Source organism: Paroedura picta, chromosome 16 (assembly GCF_049243985.1).
Source record: "Paroedura picta isolate Pp20150507F chromosome 16, Ppicta_v3.0, whole genome shotgun sequence".
NCBI lineage: Eukaryota > Metazoa > Chordata > Lepidosauria > Squamata > Gekkonidae > Paroedura > Paroedura picta.
The window spans coordinates 23,219,670-23,238,221 of NC_135384.1; the positions used below are offsets into that span (position 1 = coordinate 23,219,670).

Sequence of the window (18,552 nt, forward strand, 5' to 3'; positions counted from 1 at the left end):
GATAGTTCTGTGGGCACCCCACTGTGGAGCATCTAACATATAGGACCTTTCAGTATCCTTGAGGCAACAAGGCCTCCTTTGATGGGATGGCCTTTGAGTGTCACCATAGCTCAGTTCACTGCGGCAAAATGTCAATTCATCCCTCTACTCCAAGGGTTCCCAACCAGGGGTCCATGGACTCCTGTGGGTCTGCAGGAACTCTGAAGGGGGTCTGCAAGAACCCTAAAGTAGTGTGGTATGGGAGGGTCTGGGCCATCTTCTCAACCCCTACTCTTCTTTCCAGCCTTCATGAGGCAGAGCCACCACAGTGGTAGCAAAGCCAGGGGAAGGGAGCAAAAGGAGGGCTAAGGGTGTGGGTAGTGATGTCATTTCCAGGGGTGTGGCAGGGGCGTGGCCAGCTGACATCACTTCCGGGGCTCCTTGACATCTGAACGATTATTTCAGGGGCTCCTCCATGGTCAAAAGATTGAAAAGGCTGGTCTACTCAATCACCATCTGTCGTTTCTGGGCTTCAACTTTCACGTGCTGACATATGTATCCACCCCACCATTCCTTTGCTACTGTGGCCCTCTTCCCTGCTGCTTCCTCTTTCTGGCTCCTGGGCTGTCCCTATTTGGTTAATTTATTTTATTGAAAACATCCCTCATGGAACCATATAAGCAGAACATGACCAAAACACAACAAAAGCCACAATTATAAAACCTGTAAAGGTCACAGATGAAGAGGCAGTGGCGCCTATGGCCTCATCCCTTCTCCTTCTTCCCACTTGCCGCCAACTTCCCACCTTTAGGCAACAAAAGTCATGGGAGGCGGGATACCAATCCAAGGATGGATGGACGGACAGACGGACAGACAGACTATGACTTGGTGGCTTCTTGGTGGTGCTTGATACACACACAGTAGCCCTTGGTGGGCAGAGCCGGATAGCCAGTGGGAGGCCACTTGGTGGGCCGATGGCCTGGCCCCACCACATCAGCCGGGCAAATGAGGGCAATGCTTATCAAGCCCTGCTTGGCGCAGGGAGAGTGACACAGGGAGGATGGCTCTTTCTGCATCTTTCCCCCCATCTTTGAGGGGCAGGGCCTTTTTCTGGGGCTGTTGGCCTCCTCCAATTCCACCCTTGCTGAAGGACCCCAATCCCATGCATCTGCCAAATCACCTTTCCAAGCCATCTGTGGGAGTGGCAACCCCCACCGGCACCCAATCCCACCACTTAATAACTAGTCATGGAATCCTAGAATGGGAAGGGGCCAACCAGGCCATCTCGTTCAACCCTCAGCTCAATGCAGGATCAGCCTCAAGCATCCAGGACATTTGCTTGAAGACCACCAGTGAGGGGGAGCTCCACACCTCCTTAGACAGCCGATTCCACTGCTGATCTACTCCGACTGTGAATTTCCCCCCCCCCCCGATAGTTGACCAACGACTGGTATTAAGGAACAAGGAGACTTGCAGCTCAGTGGAGGACGCATTCCATCCAGGTCATCCTGAGCCCCAGAAGCTCTTTGACTTTTTTGCCTCCCTGTCTATCGAGCGGGGTACGCCGTCCGGCGACCTTTCCCTCCTGCCTGTCAAAGGCATCTCGGTGGCCATCCCTGGTAGTTGCTGGGCTGTCGTGCGGAACGTTCCGCAAATAGGGAAACAGTGGGGATGGCGGGCAGACGGAAATTAAAAGCGAGCCGCTCTGTCGCGGGGGCCTTCGTGCTCCCTCCCCGGCTAATGCGAGCTGCCTGCTGCTGGCTCCCCCACCCCCTGCCGCGACCTGCTTGCCGAGGCATTTTCTCCCCGCACGGTAGACAGAGTCCAGACACTAAAGACAGGAGGCACGGAAAGGACACCCGTGACACTGCCGAGCAGCAAGGCAAAGAGCCGCAGGGTAGCCTGCGAGGAGGCGGCCAGTGGCCAGGAAATCATCCCCCTGTCACTTGTCAACAGCCTATTTGGGGTTTCTACAAGATGTCCTTCCTCCTCGTTGTGGATGTCATTTTCCCCTTCACTGGTGCCGGAGACTTGAACTCCTCTGCGTCTGGATAGGCATAACCCCTCTGCACACACACACACACACACACACACACACACACACACACACACACACCTCCCGCTTCCCCCTGGCCAGTTCCGCACCACACAGCTGTTCTGCATTTGTTGCTGACATGGAATCGGGGAGCCCTGGGGTAAATGGCTTCCTTTCTGCTTTTAATTTTGGTTTCCTGTGTGTTTTGTTTTCAAACTGGAGAGGGCGTCATTGCAGAGCGGAGATTACGGCAGGTTCTAAAAGAGCGTGGCAGGCGTTAGTTAAAGACGCACACATCCACGGGGTTTCGGCCGCCGTTCGCACTCTGCACGCGGCCTGCCTCCGGACTCAACACACAGCCGTTTTCTCCTTGAGCTGGATCTAGGGTTGTCTCTTGTGGGCTGGACGTTTGGAGAGCAAGGTGTGTGGAGGGACCTTGTCAGGGTATAAGGCCTTAGTCCAACATCCGAAGCAGCCCTTTCCCCCACGAAACTTATCTTGGTTGCCTGGAGCTCAGTGGTAATTCTAGCCTCTTTCCAGGTACCAGCTGGAGGTTGGCAACCGTAATTGGATCTAGCAGTCTTCACCCAGGCCCATTCTGCACACAGAGGATAATGCACTTTCAATGTGCTTTGGCAGCTGGATTTTCCTGTGCAGAACAGGAAAATCTACTTCTAAAGTGCATTGAAAATGCATTATCTATTGTGTGCAGACTTGACCCCAGACTGCCCCGATCCACGTGGCTTCCCCCCCCCCCCCGCCCTTGCTACTGGAGCTACACATTTCTACTCTATGCATGTATTTTAGTTGTTGGTGCCTCTGTTGACTACGCTTTTTGTTGGCCAGTGTAGGATTGTGACAAAGTCAGCTGATTGGCTGGCTTTATCCATGCAGGCTCCCATGAATCCCAGCATGGATATTTGGGGAGGATCAAAAGGAGTTTTGCCCTCCCCTTTTCCCCAGGGAAAAGCTGATAGGATCCAGTGCCTTGTGTTTCATACAAAACATCACCATAGGTGAAGCCAGTGTGGTGTCAAGAGCAGTGGCCTCTAATCTCAAGAGCTGGGTTGGATTCCCTGCTCTTCCACATACAGCTAGCTGGGTGTCATTGGGCCAGTCACAGTCCTGTTAGAGCTGTTCTCACAGAGGAGTTCTATCAGAGCTCTCAGCCCCACCTACCTCGCGGGACGTCTGTTGTGGGGAGAGGAAGGGAAAGGAAGTTACGAGGGGGTGAGGGGGGTGAGCAATCAAAACCAGCCCCTTGAACACATCAGGGGAACCCGTTAGGGAAAGGCAAATTATGAATATTTCAAATATTTCAAATAAATAAATGCATTTTTAAATAAGCCAGCATGGTTGCCAAGCTACTGCAGGGCAAAATCTTTTTCTTCTGTGGGGCGAGATAAGAAGGAACCCAGAGCTGAGTATTTGTTTATTTGTGGGGGGGAGAGCAAAAAGAGCCCTGGGCTTCTTTTAGTACAGGAGGGCAGCCCATCCTTTGCCTAGGATTACCCCAGCTGGGTCAGCAGCAGAAGGGTCAGTCTGACCTTGGCCAGGATCAGAGACTCCTGCACTTGTGGCAGGGGGGGGGGAGGTTGCTAAGGAATTTTCTGCTGAAGAGCCCAGCCCTCCCTTGCCCCCTGCCCCCTTCCCCACACGCATCCTCTTTGCTAAGCAAAACACCCCAAACTTCTGGCCTCAGCAGCTTCGCTGGAGAAGCAGCGAACTCGGCCCCTCCAGACACAAGGCAGGGTTCACCTCGGGCCGGGGCCCCGCCAGTGCAACTTCCTCACTTTTAATAGTTTAATAAAAATTAGCATAATTAACGAACATCTGTATGATCCAGAGCGGTGCAATTTGGCACTCGGAAATGAGAGCTTAAACATTATGGCTGGGAGTTTAATGTTGTTTTAATTCTTTCTGGCACAGCGCGGGGAAATAAAGCGCCCGACGCCGATGCTGCTCGCCTCGTGCTCATTTGCATCCCATTCTTCTTCCTTCCCCCCCCCCTTTTCTTTTTTTGATTATGAGCAATCGCCGGCTCCCCAGCAATCCATCAAGGACAAAATTGTTTTAAAATACCTCATAGGGCTCAGGTCACCCCAACGTGCAGGAGGTGGGTCGGGTTCTCCTGTCTGTTTTGGGTTGTGACATCTGCCCCATCTGATGCAGCTCACTCCCCTTCCTCTGCCTCTCCCCGCACTTCTGGATTCGTTCACACATGCTCCCCCATCACTTAGAGCACAGACGGCCGTGTTCTCCTGTTCGCCTGGCGTAACTGCAGTGGGACATGCGAACTGACCCATCCTTTTCAGCAGGGGTAGTCAACCTGTGGTCCTCCAGATGTCCATGGACTACAATTCCCATGATCCCCTGCCAGCAAACGCTGGCAGGGGCTCATGGGAATTGTAGTCCATGGACATCTGGAGGACCACAGGTTGACTACCCCTGCTTTTGAGTATAAACAGGTTGGATCTGCCCAGCTCTTCTCCTGATAGGAAAGAGAATCATAGAATCATAGAGTTGGAACGGTCATCTAGTCCAGTGTCATCTAGTTCAACCCCTTGCACAAGGCAGGAACACACAACTATCTTCCCACCCACAGTGACCCGAATTTCATGCCCAAGAGATCCTCCACACCCAAAATCTCCAGAATCCAGCCTGTGTTGGATGCTTTTCCATAGAATGGCAGGTTACAAATCTGTGAAACGAATTAGCACTTTGTGCTTTAATGCAGGTGTATTGCAATTGGAGGTCATGGTCTTAACATTATCTGAGCTTGCTGGCAGGGATGAGGATTGAGGGGCGTTCCTCTTGGCAGACTTGGTTCCATCTGTTACCTTGATGGTTGCCACTTTTATGTTCTCTTCTGTAATTATTAGGAAAAGGTTTGTTTCCAGTGTTACCGGCGACTTCCATTAACAGCCTATACCGAATCGTCACCTAATTTTCACCCTACTCTTGTCTTAAGATGTTTTAATGTTATTTTTATTCCTGTCCATGCTGCATGCTGCAGGGGGTTCGTTTTTTCCCCCGTTTGTTCTTTGCTTTTACGGTTGTTGTGGCCAAAGACTTCAACATTAAGCCCATGCCTACAATGGCAATTAGAGCCTCTTGTGGCGGAGAGTGGTAAGGCAGCAGACATGTGTCTGAAGCTCTGCCCATGAGGCTGGGAGTTCGATCCCAGCAGCCGGCTCAAGGTTGACTCAGCCTTCCATCCTTCCGAGGTCGGTAAAATGAGTACCCAGCTTGCTTGCTGGGGGGTAAACGGTCATGACTGGGGAAGGCACTGGCAAACCACCCCGTATTGAGTCTGCCAAGAAAACGCTAGAGGGCGTCACCCCAAGGGTCAGACATGACCCGGTGCTTGCACAGGGGATACCTTTACCTTTTTACAATGGCAGTGATCCAGTGTGCCTCCACATGCCTGGTGGGTGTCATGCCAAGTCCACCATGACTCATCCAACCAAAGGCGAGTGACCCTGGCATCCTGCATGGTGCACCTGGGTGGCTTGAACTCTGAGCTCACACATGTGGAGACCTGCAGCTCCACTAGCAGGCCAGGGGCTCAGAGGGGGCTCCTGTTCCCGGTAACAAAGCAGACGGAGAGGGTTGCTGGAGCCACATCATGCCCCGCGGTGATTTCCTCCACTGGGCACACCTCTGCAAAAGGTGGCTCATGCCCCTCAATTGCTTCAGAGGCTTGTTCATCGGCCCACATGGAGGAAATCAGCTGGGCTTGGTGAGTCTAGCGGGGCTACTGCTGTCCTTACAAGGCACTGGCCCAAAGGCCTACCATGATCCTCCCTGTTTGCACAACGCTCCAAGGAAGATGCAGAAGGAGAAGGGAAAGGCTGAGGCTCTCTTAGGAAAGCCACTGAGAGGAAAGTGTCATGAAGGACTGGAAACGTGCCCAGAATCGTATGGAAAGGGCCTGTGGCCAGAGTCAGGACTCTTTGTCCCTTTCCTGCATTGCCCCCCAAGGCCTTCTTCAGGCCCTCCCTCCCTCCCTCCCGTCCTCCTCCCCTCCCCAGCTGCCCAATCCAGCCGATGCCATCCCTTCCTTTCCTTCCAGGACTACAGCGCCTACGGCTGGTGGGTCGGAGAGCTGAACAGCACCGTGGGGATCGTCCCAAAGGAATACCTCATGCCGGCCTACGAGGCAGAAGACGCATGAGCAGCAGGTAGAGCAAATGGCTCCCTTCCAGGTGTTGGGTGGGGGGAGAAAGGAGTGCTTGGGCAGAGGGCTGATTTAGGGTAGGACGGCCTTCCAGGAGGAAATCCTCTTGTAGAACTTGTGTTGGTTCCAGTGGGCCCTGGGCCACATTTGCCATTTGGTCCCATGGCCTCGTGGCTCAGATCGGCCTGCGTTCACTGACTCCTAATAAGATAGGGTTGCCAGCCTCCTGGTGGGGCCTGGAGATCTCCAGGTATTACAGTAGATTATCCTGGCTACAGAAATGTGGAGAAAACCTGGAGGAAATGGCTGCTTTGGGAGGGGCTCTGTGGCATTGCTCTCTGTTGAGGTCCTTCTCTTCCCCAAACCCTGCCTTACCCCAGTTCTCTAGGTATGTCCCAACTCTGAGCTGGCAACCATACGATAAGACTGCAGACTGCTACACAGTGGGCTGTTCAGACCAGTTGGAGGAGCTTTGCCCCATGCTTCCCCTCCATGCTTTCTCCACTGCTTCCTAGCTGGTAACTTGCTGAAGCCAGTTTATGCATCAGCCAGCCAGTCCCCCTTCAGGGGTGACTTGGAGCACTTAAGGGGATTGAAGCACATCATGCTCTTCTTTTCATAACCACCAGGAGGTGGTGCTGCTCCTGTGGTAAAGAACGCTCTTAATGCGACAGGATGTGGAGCTTGGTGTAACATTTAAGAGCAGCAGCTTCTATTCTGGAGAGCCGGGTTTGATTCTGCGCTCCTCCACATGCAGCCAGCTGGGTGACCTTGGGCTAGCCACAGTCCTGTTAGAAGCTGTTCTCACAGAGCAGGTTCTCTCAGAGCTCGCTCAGCCCCACCTGCCTGTTTGTTGTCGGGAGAGGAAGGGAAGGCATTTGTAAGTGGGAAATTCCTGAGTCTCAAGATATTGAGGGACATTTTCTGGCTTCTTCTAGGCTGGAAAGAATGAGAGTGCATTAGTGTTTCCATTGTCAAATTCTATATTCGTTTAAGGTAGCCAGGGGTTCCTCTGCTTGCCAGATGACAAGACTGCTGTGTGGCTCTGAAAGCTTGCACCTTCCTGACACCAAGAACACCAGGCCTCCCGGAAGACGTTCACCTTAACTGTCTCTTAAACATCATTAAGAATCCTGGGCTGGCTCCTAATGACGGTTGCACTTGCCTTTAATGTAGCTGTACTAAAAATACAGCTTAAAAAGATGATCATGTATATTTTGGGTACCAAGGATCACGTGTGGCCAGCAGCTCTGCCTCTTGACCAGGAGCCCAGATACCTCAAGAATGCTTCTGAGTAAGGGTGAAGGGGAAGCGTTTTACACATGCTCAGAAGCCTCCTGGGCTTTATGCTTCATTGTGAGTTCTAAGGCCCGAGCCCAGCCGACGAAAACCCCAGGGAGCTCTAGGAGAGAGATGGAAGGAAAGCAGGCAGCTGCAAGGTATTGACAGCAGGCTTGTCGCAATGTCTCTGGCTGAAATTCCCTCCATCGGCCTCTCTGGCTCCATCTTCTGGAGCGAGTCAGGAAGTCCCCTGCATTGGCAGAACGGAAGAACACCGAAACAAATTCTGAGATTGGGGCAGAATGAAATTCAAGCAAGGCCCAGCCTCCCAAGAGGGAAGGAGCATATTTGGGAGGCAGACTGGAGGGACGAATAACTGGTTGAGGCGGCAATTAAAGAGTTTGGAGCCATGGATGATAATCAGCCGTTTCATTGAAAGGGGAGGAAGCTTTGAAGGCATCGCATGATACAAGGAGCAGAGGAACGGGGGACAACACCATGAATCCCAGGACCCATTCCTGCCCTACAAAATTTATTCATTACTTATTTAGCTAGTTACAAAATGCACGCCACTCAGTCCTTCTCAGATCTTTCCTCCTCCTTCCGGACAGGAAAGCAGGGTCATCGGATGTGGCATCTGCCTCCACGGCCACACAACACAGACAAGGGTCACTGGCTGCATCGAGCAGTTGCTATCTGTTTCTTATGTCTCCTCCCAGGTAAATGTTCACTTCTTTTTGTTCATTCCTAGATCCCCGGGGGGTCCCATCTCTTCCCATCGCTCTGTTTTGCTGACCCGGCAGATCTGCTTCCCAGAAGCCTCTTTGTTCCTCCTAAGACGTTCGTGCGCACCTGGAGACATGTGCATGTTTCTCAGCCCACACCAGGACTCCTACGCAAGCAACCCCCTCTTTCTCGTTCCCTTTAGTCCTTTTCACACTGAGATGGACTTCCTAAACTTTGCCTTGCCGCTTTCTCGGACCAGCTTCAACCGGCACACGTTCTCATTCTGGAAATTTGCTCTTGTCTAAAGTGGTTGGAATTGCCAAGTGCATTGTGGGGAGGGGGGCGTTTTTTGGGGTGGGATTTCCAGAACACTCAAAAGAAATCAATGAGCTTCTTGGGAATCCAGAATAAACTCTTCTGTTGTTCTTTAACTGCAAATTGTTTATTGCGCTAAAGGGGTTTTTTTTTTGTTCTTAAAAACAGACCAGCCAAATTGGATCGTTTTTAGGCAGGGCCCGTCACATCTAGGACAATGATGAGAACAAAATAGTAACCCAGATCAACGATGACAATCCAAGCTGAAGAGATCACATTCTCATCAAAGGCCTGGGCAGGAGAATCGGTGCTCTTCCGCATAAATCTAATGAGAACCATGTAAGAATGAAAGATTTTTCGTAGGTGGGTCAGGGCCAAACTGTCTTGGCCGGTGGGTTGTTTTGTTGCTTCAGGTGAGCAGAAGGCATAAAAGGCCTACTCTTTTCTCGAGCTTTCAAACAAAATTTTGTTACTGGCAATGCCCAAGAACAAATAAATGAATATTTGTTAGTTTGGATTCTCGGTGGCTACCTCAGTGAGGATCACAAGAAAAATGTTAATAGCAGTACAAACACCCACTGGCCAGTGCCTGGGGAGACCAAGGTTCAAATTCTTGTCTGACCTACCTCACAGGGTTGTTGTGAGGATAAAACAGAGGTTATCTTGGGCATGTTGAAACACATGAGCACATGAAGCTGCCTTATGAGAGTCAGCATGGTGCAGTGGTTAAGAGTGGTAGCTTCTCATCTGGCAAGCCAGGTTTGATTCCCTACTCCTCCACGTGCAGCCATCTGGGTGACCTTGGGCCAGTCACAGTCCTGTTAGAGCTGTCCCGATGGAGCAGTTCTGCCAGAGCTCTTCCTGCCTCACCTACCTCACAGCATGTCTGTTGTGGGGAGAGGAAAGGAAGGAGATTGTAAGCCGCTGTGAGACTCCTTCAGGTAGAGAAAAGCGGGGTATAAAAACCAACTCTTCTTCAAAATCAGTATTGTCAATTCAGACCAGCAGTGGCTCTCCAATGTCTCAAGAAGGTTTTGGGACCTTCTACCTGCCTCTTTCAGCTAGAGAGGCTGGGGATTGAACTGGGCACTTTCTACATGCCAAACAGATGCTCTGCCACTGACCCACGGCCCCTCCCCAAGGTCAGGCTCAGAATGTGACCAATAGACTCATCTCCCTCGAAAACAGGCCTGTACAGCTTGTTTTTGTCCCAAAAACTTTGCAGCTAAGGAAAGCCAGAGTTGGTGTGCCCCATTTTTAACCATTGGGCGCAATGCACCATTGCAAGCAGGTTCCATTTTCCAAAAAAGGAGGCACAGGGGCTTGGGCTGGCTCGGGGGGAAGGCTGTCGCACCATTACCTGGATCTCTGGGGTGATAAAGGCGATGTCACCCTCACCTTCCAAGACTCCCAATCAACCTGTGTAGGTTTCCTTAGACAGCACTTCCAGCATGTGACAGAGCAGAGCTCTGAGACCACCGGCCTTCCGACATGCAGCTAGGCCAGCTAATGGGAAGTCATTTCTGTATTTCACCTGTAGTGGTTAACAAAGCCACAAGGTGGCGGTAGCGAACTGCTCACCTGGAATCCCCAAAGTGAGAAGCAACTTGGAGATCTGCCCGGATTCCGCAGGGAGGAGAAACAAACGGAAGAGTCTCGCCACAAGGTGAAGATTTCAGCATTTTATGCTGAGAAACCCAATGGACAAGGCCCACGGATCAGACCCTGGGGTGGGCAGCTTGCGAGAGCTGAGCAATCTACCCCTTACCTTTGGTTTTGGAATGGACCGCTTGAAAGGCATTTGGGGAAGGGGTCTCAAGCAAAATTCTGCCAATTCAGATTTGCATGCAAATACATTCTCCCCCCCCCCCTCCCTTCATTATTCCCAATAATGGATCCTGTTGCATTTTGGCCAAAGGGTAGGATCCTTCCCTCATACAAATGCAATACCTACAGTACAACAAGATAACCACAGGGCTTAACAGAAGTTTTTTTTATTATTATTATTCCCTCTCTCGGAACAGAATGAACAAACTGGGACAGGGAAATGGACAGCCATTGGAATGAAAGAGCATCAGAAGAGCCCTGCAGGAGCAGACCAGTGGTCCAAACAGTGGCCAACCAGTCCCTCTGGACAGCCAAGAACAGGGCCTAGAGCCTTCCCCTGACATTGCCCCCTTGCTCTGGGAATCAGAGGTATAGTGCCTCTGAATATGGAGGTTCCCCTCAGTCACCATAGCTAGTATGGAGCTATCTAATCCCTCTTTAAAGTTGTTTATTCCTGTGCCCATCACAACATCTTCACACTTTAATCACTCTCTGTCCACACCTCCCATAGGCTCATCCAAGCTTCCCATTCTCCCTTATCAAGTTGCTAGCAGAGGAAGAGAAATGCTCAATGAAGATATTAAAAAGGTGATGTAAATTAGATCCTTGATTTAACAGATGCTTGGGTGTGTTGGCTGTACACGTGCCTTTATATATACTGGGGGGTGGGGGGAGATGTCAGAGTGGTAAATGGAACTCTGTTAACTCCTCTGTGTGTGGGGTTTCTGTGCCCAAACATGCAAGGACTGCCCCCGGACTGAAGCCCTCTTTACCGCAAGCATACATGCATCTGTTTATAAGGAAGAGGCAATGTGGATTCATATTACAAGTGCAATAGGAAACCAGTACATGGATAAATGTGGGGTTAAATTACACCTTGAGCCGCATGTGCTTTGAATGTAACATGACAATTACGCAGTGCATGTATTTAACAAGAATCTATGGACTGTACGTGCATTCGGCTGCGATTTGTGAACAGAGCTGGACTTGAATTGCGTGAATCGGATGTGTTTTGGCTCGGAATCGGTGCAGGTACAGCCTCCATCTTTGAGCAAAATGGATTTCAGATCCAGGTGCTGTGGAGCATGTCCTTGGAAATGGTGAGAGAGACTGCAGAAAGACAGTAACAAGTAATTGTTGTGCGTTCCTCAGGGAACATCTAGCTGCAAGTACCGGTAAACTCTGGGCGAGCACCTCCTAAAATCGAGAGACAACTTTCATTAAAGGGAGAGGACAACTTGTCTAAAGGGATCCTTTAACAACAGAAAGACCCTCCAGCCCAATGACCTCAATAATGTTTGACCCTGCATGATATGATGGGTCAAGGGAAAACATGAATTGCTGGGGGGGATTGAACTTAACTGGGTATGATTCTATGTTCTAGTTCAGGGGTAGTCAAACTGCGGCCCTCCAGATGTCCATGGACTACAATTCCCACAAGCCCCTGCCAGCATTCGCTGGCAGGGGCTCGTGGGAATTGTAGTCCATGGACATCTGGAGGGCCGCAGTTTGACTACCTCTGCTCTAGTTCAAGGGCAAGAAGGGGAACTCTCCGTGGTGCTGAAACAGATTCCTAGACGAACCCACGGCATCACCCAGAAAAGCATTCTTTTCGACCCCAGGATCCTCACATCTGTTTCTTACAACATTTCCTTTTGTAAAGAACAGGACAACGTAGGCAGGCAGAAGCAACCAAGCGGTCCCGCAGGTAAGTGGGAACCAGGCCGCATATAGCCTTAAAGGGCAATACCAAAACCTAGTACTCCGAAATATGCTGCACTGACTCGAGGCTGCCCCATGAAATTCTACCTCAAGGGGTTTTCAAGGTAGGCAGAAGTAGCTTGGTCTTGGCCCTTGTGCAACAGCCCCAGTCTCCTTGGTGGTCTTTCATCCGGGCGCCCACCCTGCCTAGCTTCCAAGTGCTGACAAAACCAGGCTAGTCCTGGGCGATTAGGGCAGCTGCAATGGTCAGCATAGCTGTAAAACCTTTTCAAGGTAGACAAATCAAGTAATTGTGTCTCAAGCAGCAGAACTGGAAATAAGCAGAAGGAATTTGGTGGTTTTGATTCGAGCTCCTTACACACCAGCAGGAGTTGCAGGGTATCGACTTTCAGCAATCCACACTTTGTCAGATACCATCTGACAAAGGGAATTTGGACTCGTACAAGCCTATCGCTTTAGTTTTCAGTGGGTCGCTGTGTTGGTCTGAAGTAGCACAATGAAATCAGAATCCAGCAGCACCTTTAAGACCAACAAAGATTTATTCAAGGTGTGATGAGCTTTCGAGTGCAATTCTTACAAAATTTGCGACAGGGTTTAAGTGGTCATGAGTCACTGCCCGCAGAAGCTCATGGAAGCTCCTCTCCTGGCACAAATGTCATTCTTTAAGGTGTCCCTGTGTTCTTGCTCTTTTCTGCTGCTGCGTCTTGACATCCTTTTTCATCTCTAAGGCGCTACTAAACTGGAATCAAACCTGTTCTACCGAAGGCCGACATGGCTACCAACAAAGTCGTCTTCTTTCATGGGCATGCACGCTTTTTTCAGATACAAAAACATATACCCCGCCTACAACTTGGTTGATTTTCAAGTTACCCCAGGACTCAGGCTTGGCTCTGCTGCTTCAGAGCCACACGGCCACTCGCTCAAATCGATCTTACTTTTCGTCTCCCAGATGCTGAAACCAACAAAAAGCACTGGCCGAAGTGCATGACGGGCAGCCTGCGAATCTCCCTGTGGCTTCTGGTTGGTCTCTGTTAGACACAGACTGCCAGGCTGGATGGCCCAGGAGATACAGAGACACCCCCCCCCCAGCCTGCCAACAAGGATGGTCCGTCTGCAGGATGTCTTTCTTGGCTCCCTCCTGTGTAGGGAAGATTCACCTGCAGTTTCTGGGAGCCAGACTCTGCTGCCACGGAGCCCACTTGGGCACAGAGCGAGGGAGAGAATGAACAAGAGAGGCACCTGGTGAGGTTATTAGGAAACCTGGAGTTCAACCTTCTGCAGGGACCGGCTCGTAATTACAGTCATTTTCTCTCTGTGCAATGAGTGTTTCCATCGGAGCTTGGCTGGCTCCCCCTCTCTCCAGCCCTCATCACTCACGAGAAGGGCTCTTGAAAGAGACGGCAGCTCTGCCAGCCCCAGCCCCTCGCCCTCCCTTTCCGAACAGCTGTGGCTTAATTGGGAAGATATCTTGGGCCCGCTCGGCTCGCGGGAGGCGAGGGGTGCTGCCTGCCACCCGTGGCCCACCCACGGCGTTTCCGGAGGCAGAGGCAAAGGGGAAAGGAGGCAGGCTGCTACTCAGCGGTGGGGGCAACTCGGCCTCTGCTCCAGGCCCTGGAGGGCTTCCCAGCTGCAGCAGTTCTATTTTGCAAGACCGACATTCGGTCGCGCTGGAAGCGTGGCCCAGAAATGGGGGCCAGGGCTGGCTGGTTTCTCGGTGGCGCCTTTCAAGCACTTTGGCCTCAGCCAGGGTTGAAAAGTAACCAAGCCAGGCTGAGGAAGCGGGTTGCCAACCTCCCGGTGGGGGCTGGAGATCTCCCGGAATGGCCACTCATCTCTGGACTACAGAGATGACGTATTTGTTTATTCTCTTGGAGAAAAAGGCTGCGTTGGAAGGTGGGCTGCCTGACCGTAGGCGCTATGACCCCAGCATGGGGGAGTGGTTAAGAGTGGCCGATTCCGGTCTGGAGAGCCAAGCTTTCCGCTAAACATCCGGAAGAAGTTCCCGGATGTTAGAGCGGTTCCTCGGGAGGCGGTGGGTTCTCCTTCCTTGGAGGTTTTTAGGCAGAGGCTGGAGAGCCATTTGACAGAGAGGCTGATTCTGTGAACTCAGGCAGCTTGTAAGGAGGTGGGCAGAAGGGGTTATGTCTCTTGTATGCCCAAGGAAATGCCGATCACTACTTTGCAGCCGAGAGGCAAATTCCCACCAGGCCAGACTGGCCAGGGATTTGGAGAGGGGGCATCCTACACTGAGTCATTCATTTTGGTTGTGGAATATTACATAATCTGCCCTCTCTGTGCATGTGCAGAGCGCACCACCATACTTGTAACTATGAGCATCCACCAAACTTCCAGGCAGTGCTGATTTTTTTTTTTTTAAGTCATCCCGGATTCAAGCTTGACAGGAAACCGTAATTTTCTCACTTGGAAGTCCTCCCTGGCTCCTGCCTGCAGAGGCTGCAAGGGCTCCGTGTCGATGGGACTGAACTCTGCTTATGCTCCGTGGCACTCCCCTCCCTTTATCCGTTTGTCTGCTGCAAGGCAAAACTCCACCTGCGGGTCCCGAGGCTGACGTCTGGCCCGATTTATGCTCCGTCTCTCGCCAAGCGTCGGTCTCCGGAACCGCTCCGCTTGGCTCGCCACAGCCTTGGACCGGACCACGCCTGGACGCGGAAGCGAGGCCTGCCTGGGCTCCTTTGCCTCTTTCCTCTCCAGCACAAGCTCTTGCCTGTGTCCTGCGGCACCTTTGTCCGGCGAAACCAGGTGCTGAAGCCGAGGTCCGGTGTGCAGCCCTGGCCCACCCAAAGCCGGCTCGCTTTCTCCCCTTGTCCTTCATTTAGGCAGGAGGCGGCGTGTGGAGAATGGAGGCGCAGGATTCGTGCCCAGGCCCTGATGGAAGGAGGCCTCTCCTCGCTCGCTCCCGCTCTCCCCTGCGTCTCAGATGGCTGCCCACATCTCCATTCGCAGCTGCCACCTCACAACCCTGAACTTAATGAGCCTGCAGGGCACTCGGCTCTCGCTCTACCCCCCCCCCCCTTTTCTATATTTTCCTCTTTCCCCCTAATCACCACCCTGAAATTCCCGGCTGCTGGCAAGAACAGCAAGAATTGCTTTCCCTCTTTAAAAAAAAAACCGAGAGAGAGAGAGAGAGGAGCTGGCAAATGCCTGCCAAGAGAAACTCCGAACGGAGCAGAAGGCAGAGAGATTTGGGAAGCCTTAATGAAGCGCTGCCAGGAATCCAGCCGGCAGCCGGGCGGGGAAAGAAGCCAGCCAAGAGAGAGGCTTGCTTGCAACTCTGTGCTGGGGCCCAGCGAGCAGCTTGCATCTCCAAGGGGGTTAAAGCTCCCCCCCCCCTTTTGCCCTTGTCTCCCAGCAGGGCAAATCTTCAGAGTTGAAAGGGCCAAGAGGTAGGAGACGGCCCCGCAATGAGGCAAGAGATTTGGAGCGCCATTAAGCAGCGCCGAACAGGATCCGGGCTCTGCTGCAAAGCAGAAAGGGTTTTCGATGTGCGCAGGCCGTGTTTTTGCAGAGGGAGAGGGGCCAGCCGCTGGAGATTCAGCAAGAGAGCTTTCGAGATGGAGGGAAGCAGGTTTTAAGCACTTGGAATGCCGAGAAGCGCAACATCACACATCACACCTGGCAGAAGGCTGTCTTACTATGCCCAGAGGCACTCTTCTTCAGCCCCAGCGTTCGAACCCTGCTGGCGATTCAGAAAAGTCAACACTCCTGAAGTCCGCAGCAAACTACAGCCCTGGGGGGGAGAAAGGTCTAGTGGTGAAGCGACAGCTGGTGGGACTGGGGTCTGTGTGCACTCCACGCCCTTCACGGATGGCAGGAGGGGGGAAAGACACCTGGAGAGGGGCTTCCCAGCCAGCCCACAACCAGGCGGGCGATCTCCCCCAGCACAAGGAGGCAAAGGAAGGCCGCACGTCCTCAGAAGTTAAGCAGGGTCAGGATTTGGAAGGGAGATTCTGCAGGGGAAGGCCAGCCCCCTCTGCCTTGACAGCGCATTGCTGGGATCGCAGTGGGTTGGCTGTGACTTGATGGCTCTTTCGGCATACGCAGGAGAAGGCAGCCAGCGATACAAATGTGAAGACTGCCTTTCTGAGTCAGAATCAGAGCCCAGCCCATGGAAACTGCCTCTGAAAGCTCTCATGCGTGGGCTGGTCGGAATAGCCATTCCTTGTACTGACCCTTTAACATGGCGGATCAGCAGACCGATCCTCAGTGAATTTGCCAATGCCTTTTTCCACTGCTGTTTCCATTTTTGTTTTGTGGCGTGGGAGCTGTGGAGAAACTTTCTACAAGCTGCACAAAGTACATCGATAGAATTTTTTTCCCCAGTGCTTTTTTCTAAAATTTCTGCCCAGTAGAACTTCCTCCATTCCCCAGTCATTACCGTTTATCCCCCAGCAAGCTGGGTACTCATTTTACCGACCTCGGAAGGATGGAAGGCTGAGTCAACCTTGAGCCGGCTGCTGGGATTGAACTCCCAGCCCCATGGGCAAAGCTTTCAGACGGCTGCCTTACCACTCTGCGCCACAAGAGGCTCTTTCAAGAACAGTACAGGCGGCCAAAGATTGTGGTGCGAGGAGCAACCAGAGGAAAAAGACCCCACCACTTCCACGATCGGAATTACCCATCAGAAGAACTGTGTGGCTAGATACAGGTCAAATAGTTTTAAATCCCCGCATGCAGAAAGATTGCACCTAAGGAAAAGCCATTCTAGCCATGCCCTAGCGTTCTACCTTTCTGCTTGCGGGGAGGCTCGTTGAAGAAGCCTTTTTGTGAAAGGAGCATTTCCCCTGCTTGCACAATTAACAAGTGCTGCTCATTCTGCTGTCTGGCAGGATCCAATCTAAGCGAGAAGACATCCCTACATTTTACAGCCTCCCTGAGGCATTGTGCAAAGACGCATTTCCTTCTGGCTGCCCGCATCACTTGACAATTGATTTTGCGCTGCTGGGAAGAGAAGCGTGGGGCCTGAGCGGGGCCGGGAGTGGGGGCACCGACTTGGGCCGAGTTTCCAGGAGGGTGGGAAACCAGAGCCCCGGCAGCTCCCCGCAACTGTCTGGCAGCCTCGGAAAGCTGAGCTGGCAAGAGCAGGTGGCTGCCCAGCTGCGCCATTTGGATCCTGCACGCTCATCAATATTCATGAGGCAGCCTAGCCAATCAGCGGCGCTGTCATTAGCGAGCAGCTGGCTGGTGCAAAGAGGTTTGTTGTTGGGGGGGGGGCTTTCTTTCTTCCCTTTTTTTTTTTTTAAGTGAACTTCTTTTGACATTTGGAGAATTTGCCTCTGTAGGGTTTCAGAGGCGCCTTTGCCCGCCCACTGCACCTGCCCGCTTGGCTGGATCTCTTTTAGGCGTGCAGAAAGCCCCAAAGCTAAGCAGCAAGGTAGGGGTGCAATCAAGGAGAGACGGGGCGCCTCGGTGTTGCTGCACCCGTGTCTGGAAATGATCGGCACTGGCAAAGAGGCCTCAGCTACTGCAGCGTTTCTCCTTGACCTGGATATTCCACGGACTTAAGCTCTCTGTCTGGGGCAGGGATGCTCTGTGCTCTCGGGGCTTGGAAGGCATGACAAGAGCAAGAGGGCTTCCAGAGACTTAGCCCCACTGGCGGACCTCCTGATGGCACCTGGGCTCTGGCCACCATGTGACACAGAGTGTTGGCATGATCCAACATGGCTTCTCCTGCGTTCTTCCGTTCTAACCTACTTGAATGGCACCGCAGCATGGGAAAGGCTCCTCCGGACAGGCGAGGTGGGGAAACATTCCATCCCGCCCCCCTGAGAAGAGACCCCCTGTATTTACACCCGTGATCCCCACCGTACCCCCAATAGATTCTCCATAGGGGGCTTCCCAGTTCGCCCTGCCTTCCGATGGCCCCAGCAGGCGGCACCTTTGGGCTCTGTGAGGAGTGCCCGCTACAAACACATTGCCCCTGTTGTAGCAGGAGGTTTGGTTTGAAACCCTCCAGCAGTCATTGCTGCCCCCTGGCAGCCATTTTGAGATTGGTCCCTCCCGCCATCTTAGCAATTCTCCTACCTCGCTCTCTGCCAGATTGTTCTATGGCCCAGAGAGGTCCCTTCTGTGGTTTCTTGCTGGATCCACCATCCTCATTGAGAGGGCGAAATCCCCCAGAGGTCATAGCCCTTTGTCCTTCGGTTGGATTCGAGTCCGACAGCATCTTAGAAACCAACAAGGCTTTCAGGATATAAACTTGGGAGAGTCTGAGCTGACGAACTCTGACTCTCAAAAGTTCATCCCGCCAAAATCTTGCAGGCCTCGGAAAGGCAACTAGACTCAACTTTAACGATTAGGCTGAATTCAAACGGCTGGTGTTGGTCTGAAGCAGCACAACAAAATCAGAGTCCAGTAGCACCAGAGTCCAGTAGCACCTTTAAGACCAACAAAGGTTTATTCAAGGCGTGAGCTTTCGAGTGCAAGCAGAGCTTGCACTCGAAAGCTCACGCCTTGAATAAACCTTTGT

The 18,552-nt window shown here is 52.3% G+C and overlaps 1 protein-coding gene across 5 annotated transcripts in view; it reads left to right on the top strand.

The window, feature by feature from the left end:
* SKAP1 (src kinase associated phosphoprotein 1) overlaps positions 1–8,673 on the top strand; it is a 351,262-nt gene extending 342,589 nt beyond the window's left edge. For 4 of the 5 annotated variants that reach the window (XM_077315029.1, XM_077315030.1, XM_077315031.1 and 1 more), the window contains 2 exons: positions 6,090–6,198; positions 8,227–8,364. In XM_077315029.1, the coding sequence (XP_077171144.1) occupies positions 6,090–6,191 (102 nt within the window). In that variant the 3' untranslated portion in view covers positions 6,192–6,198; positions 8,227–8,364. Of the gene's footprint in view, positions 1–6,089; positions 6,199–8,226 lie in introns of all 5 variants that reach the window. The other variant, XM_077315028.1, reaches the window with a different exon arrangement.
* The last annotated feature ends 9,879 nt before the right edge of the window (positions 8,674–18,552 follow it).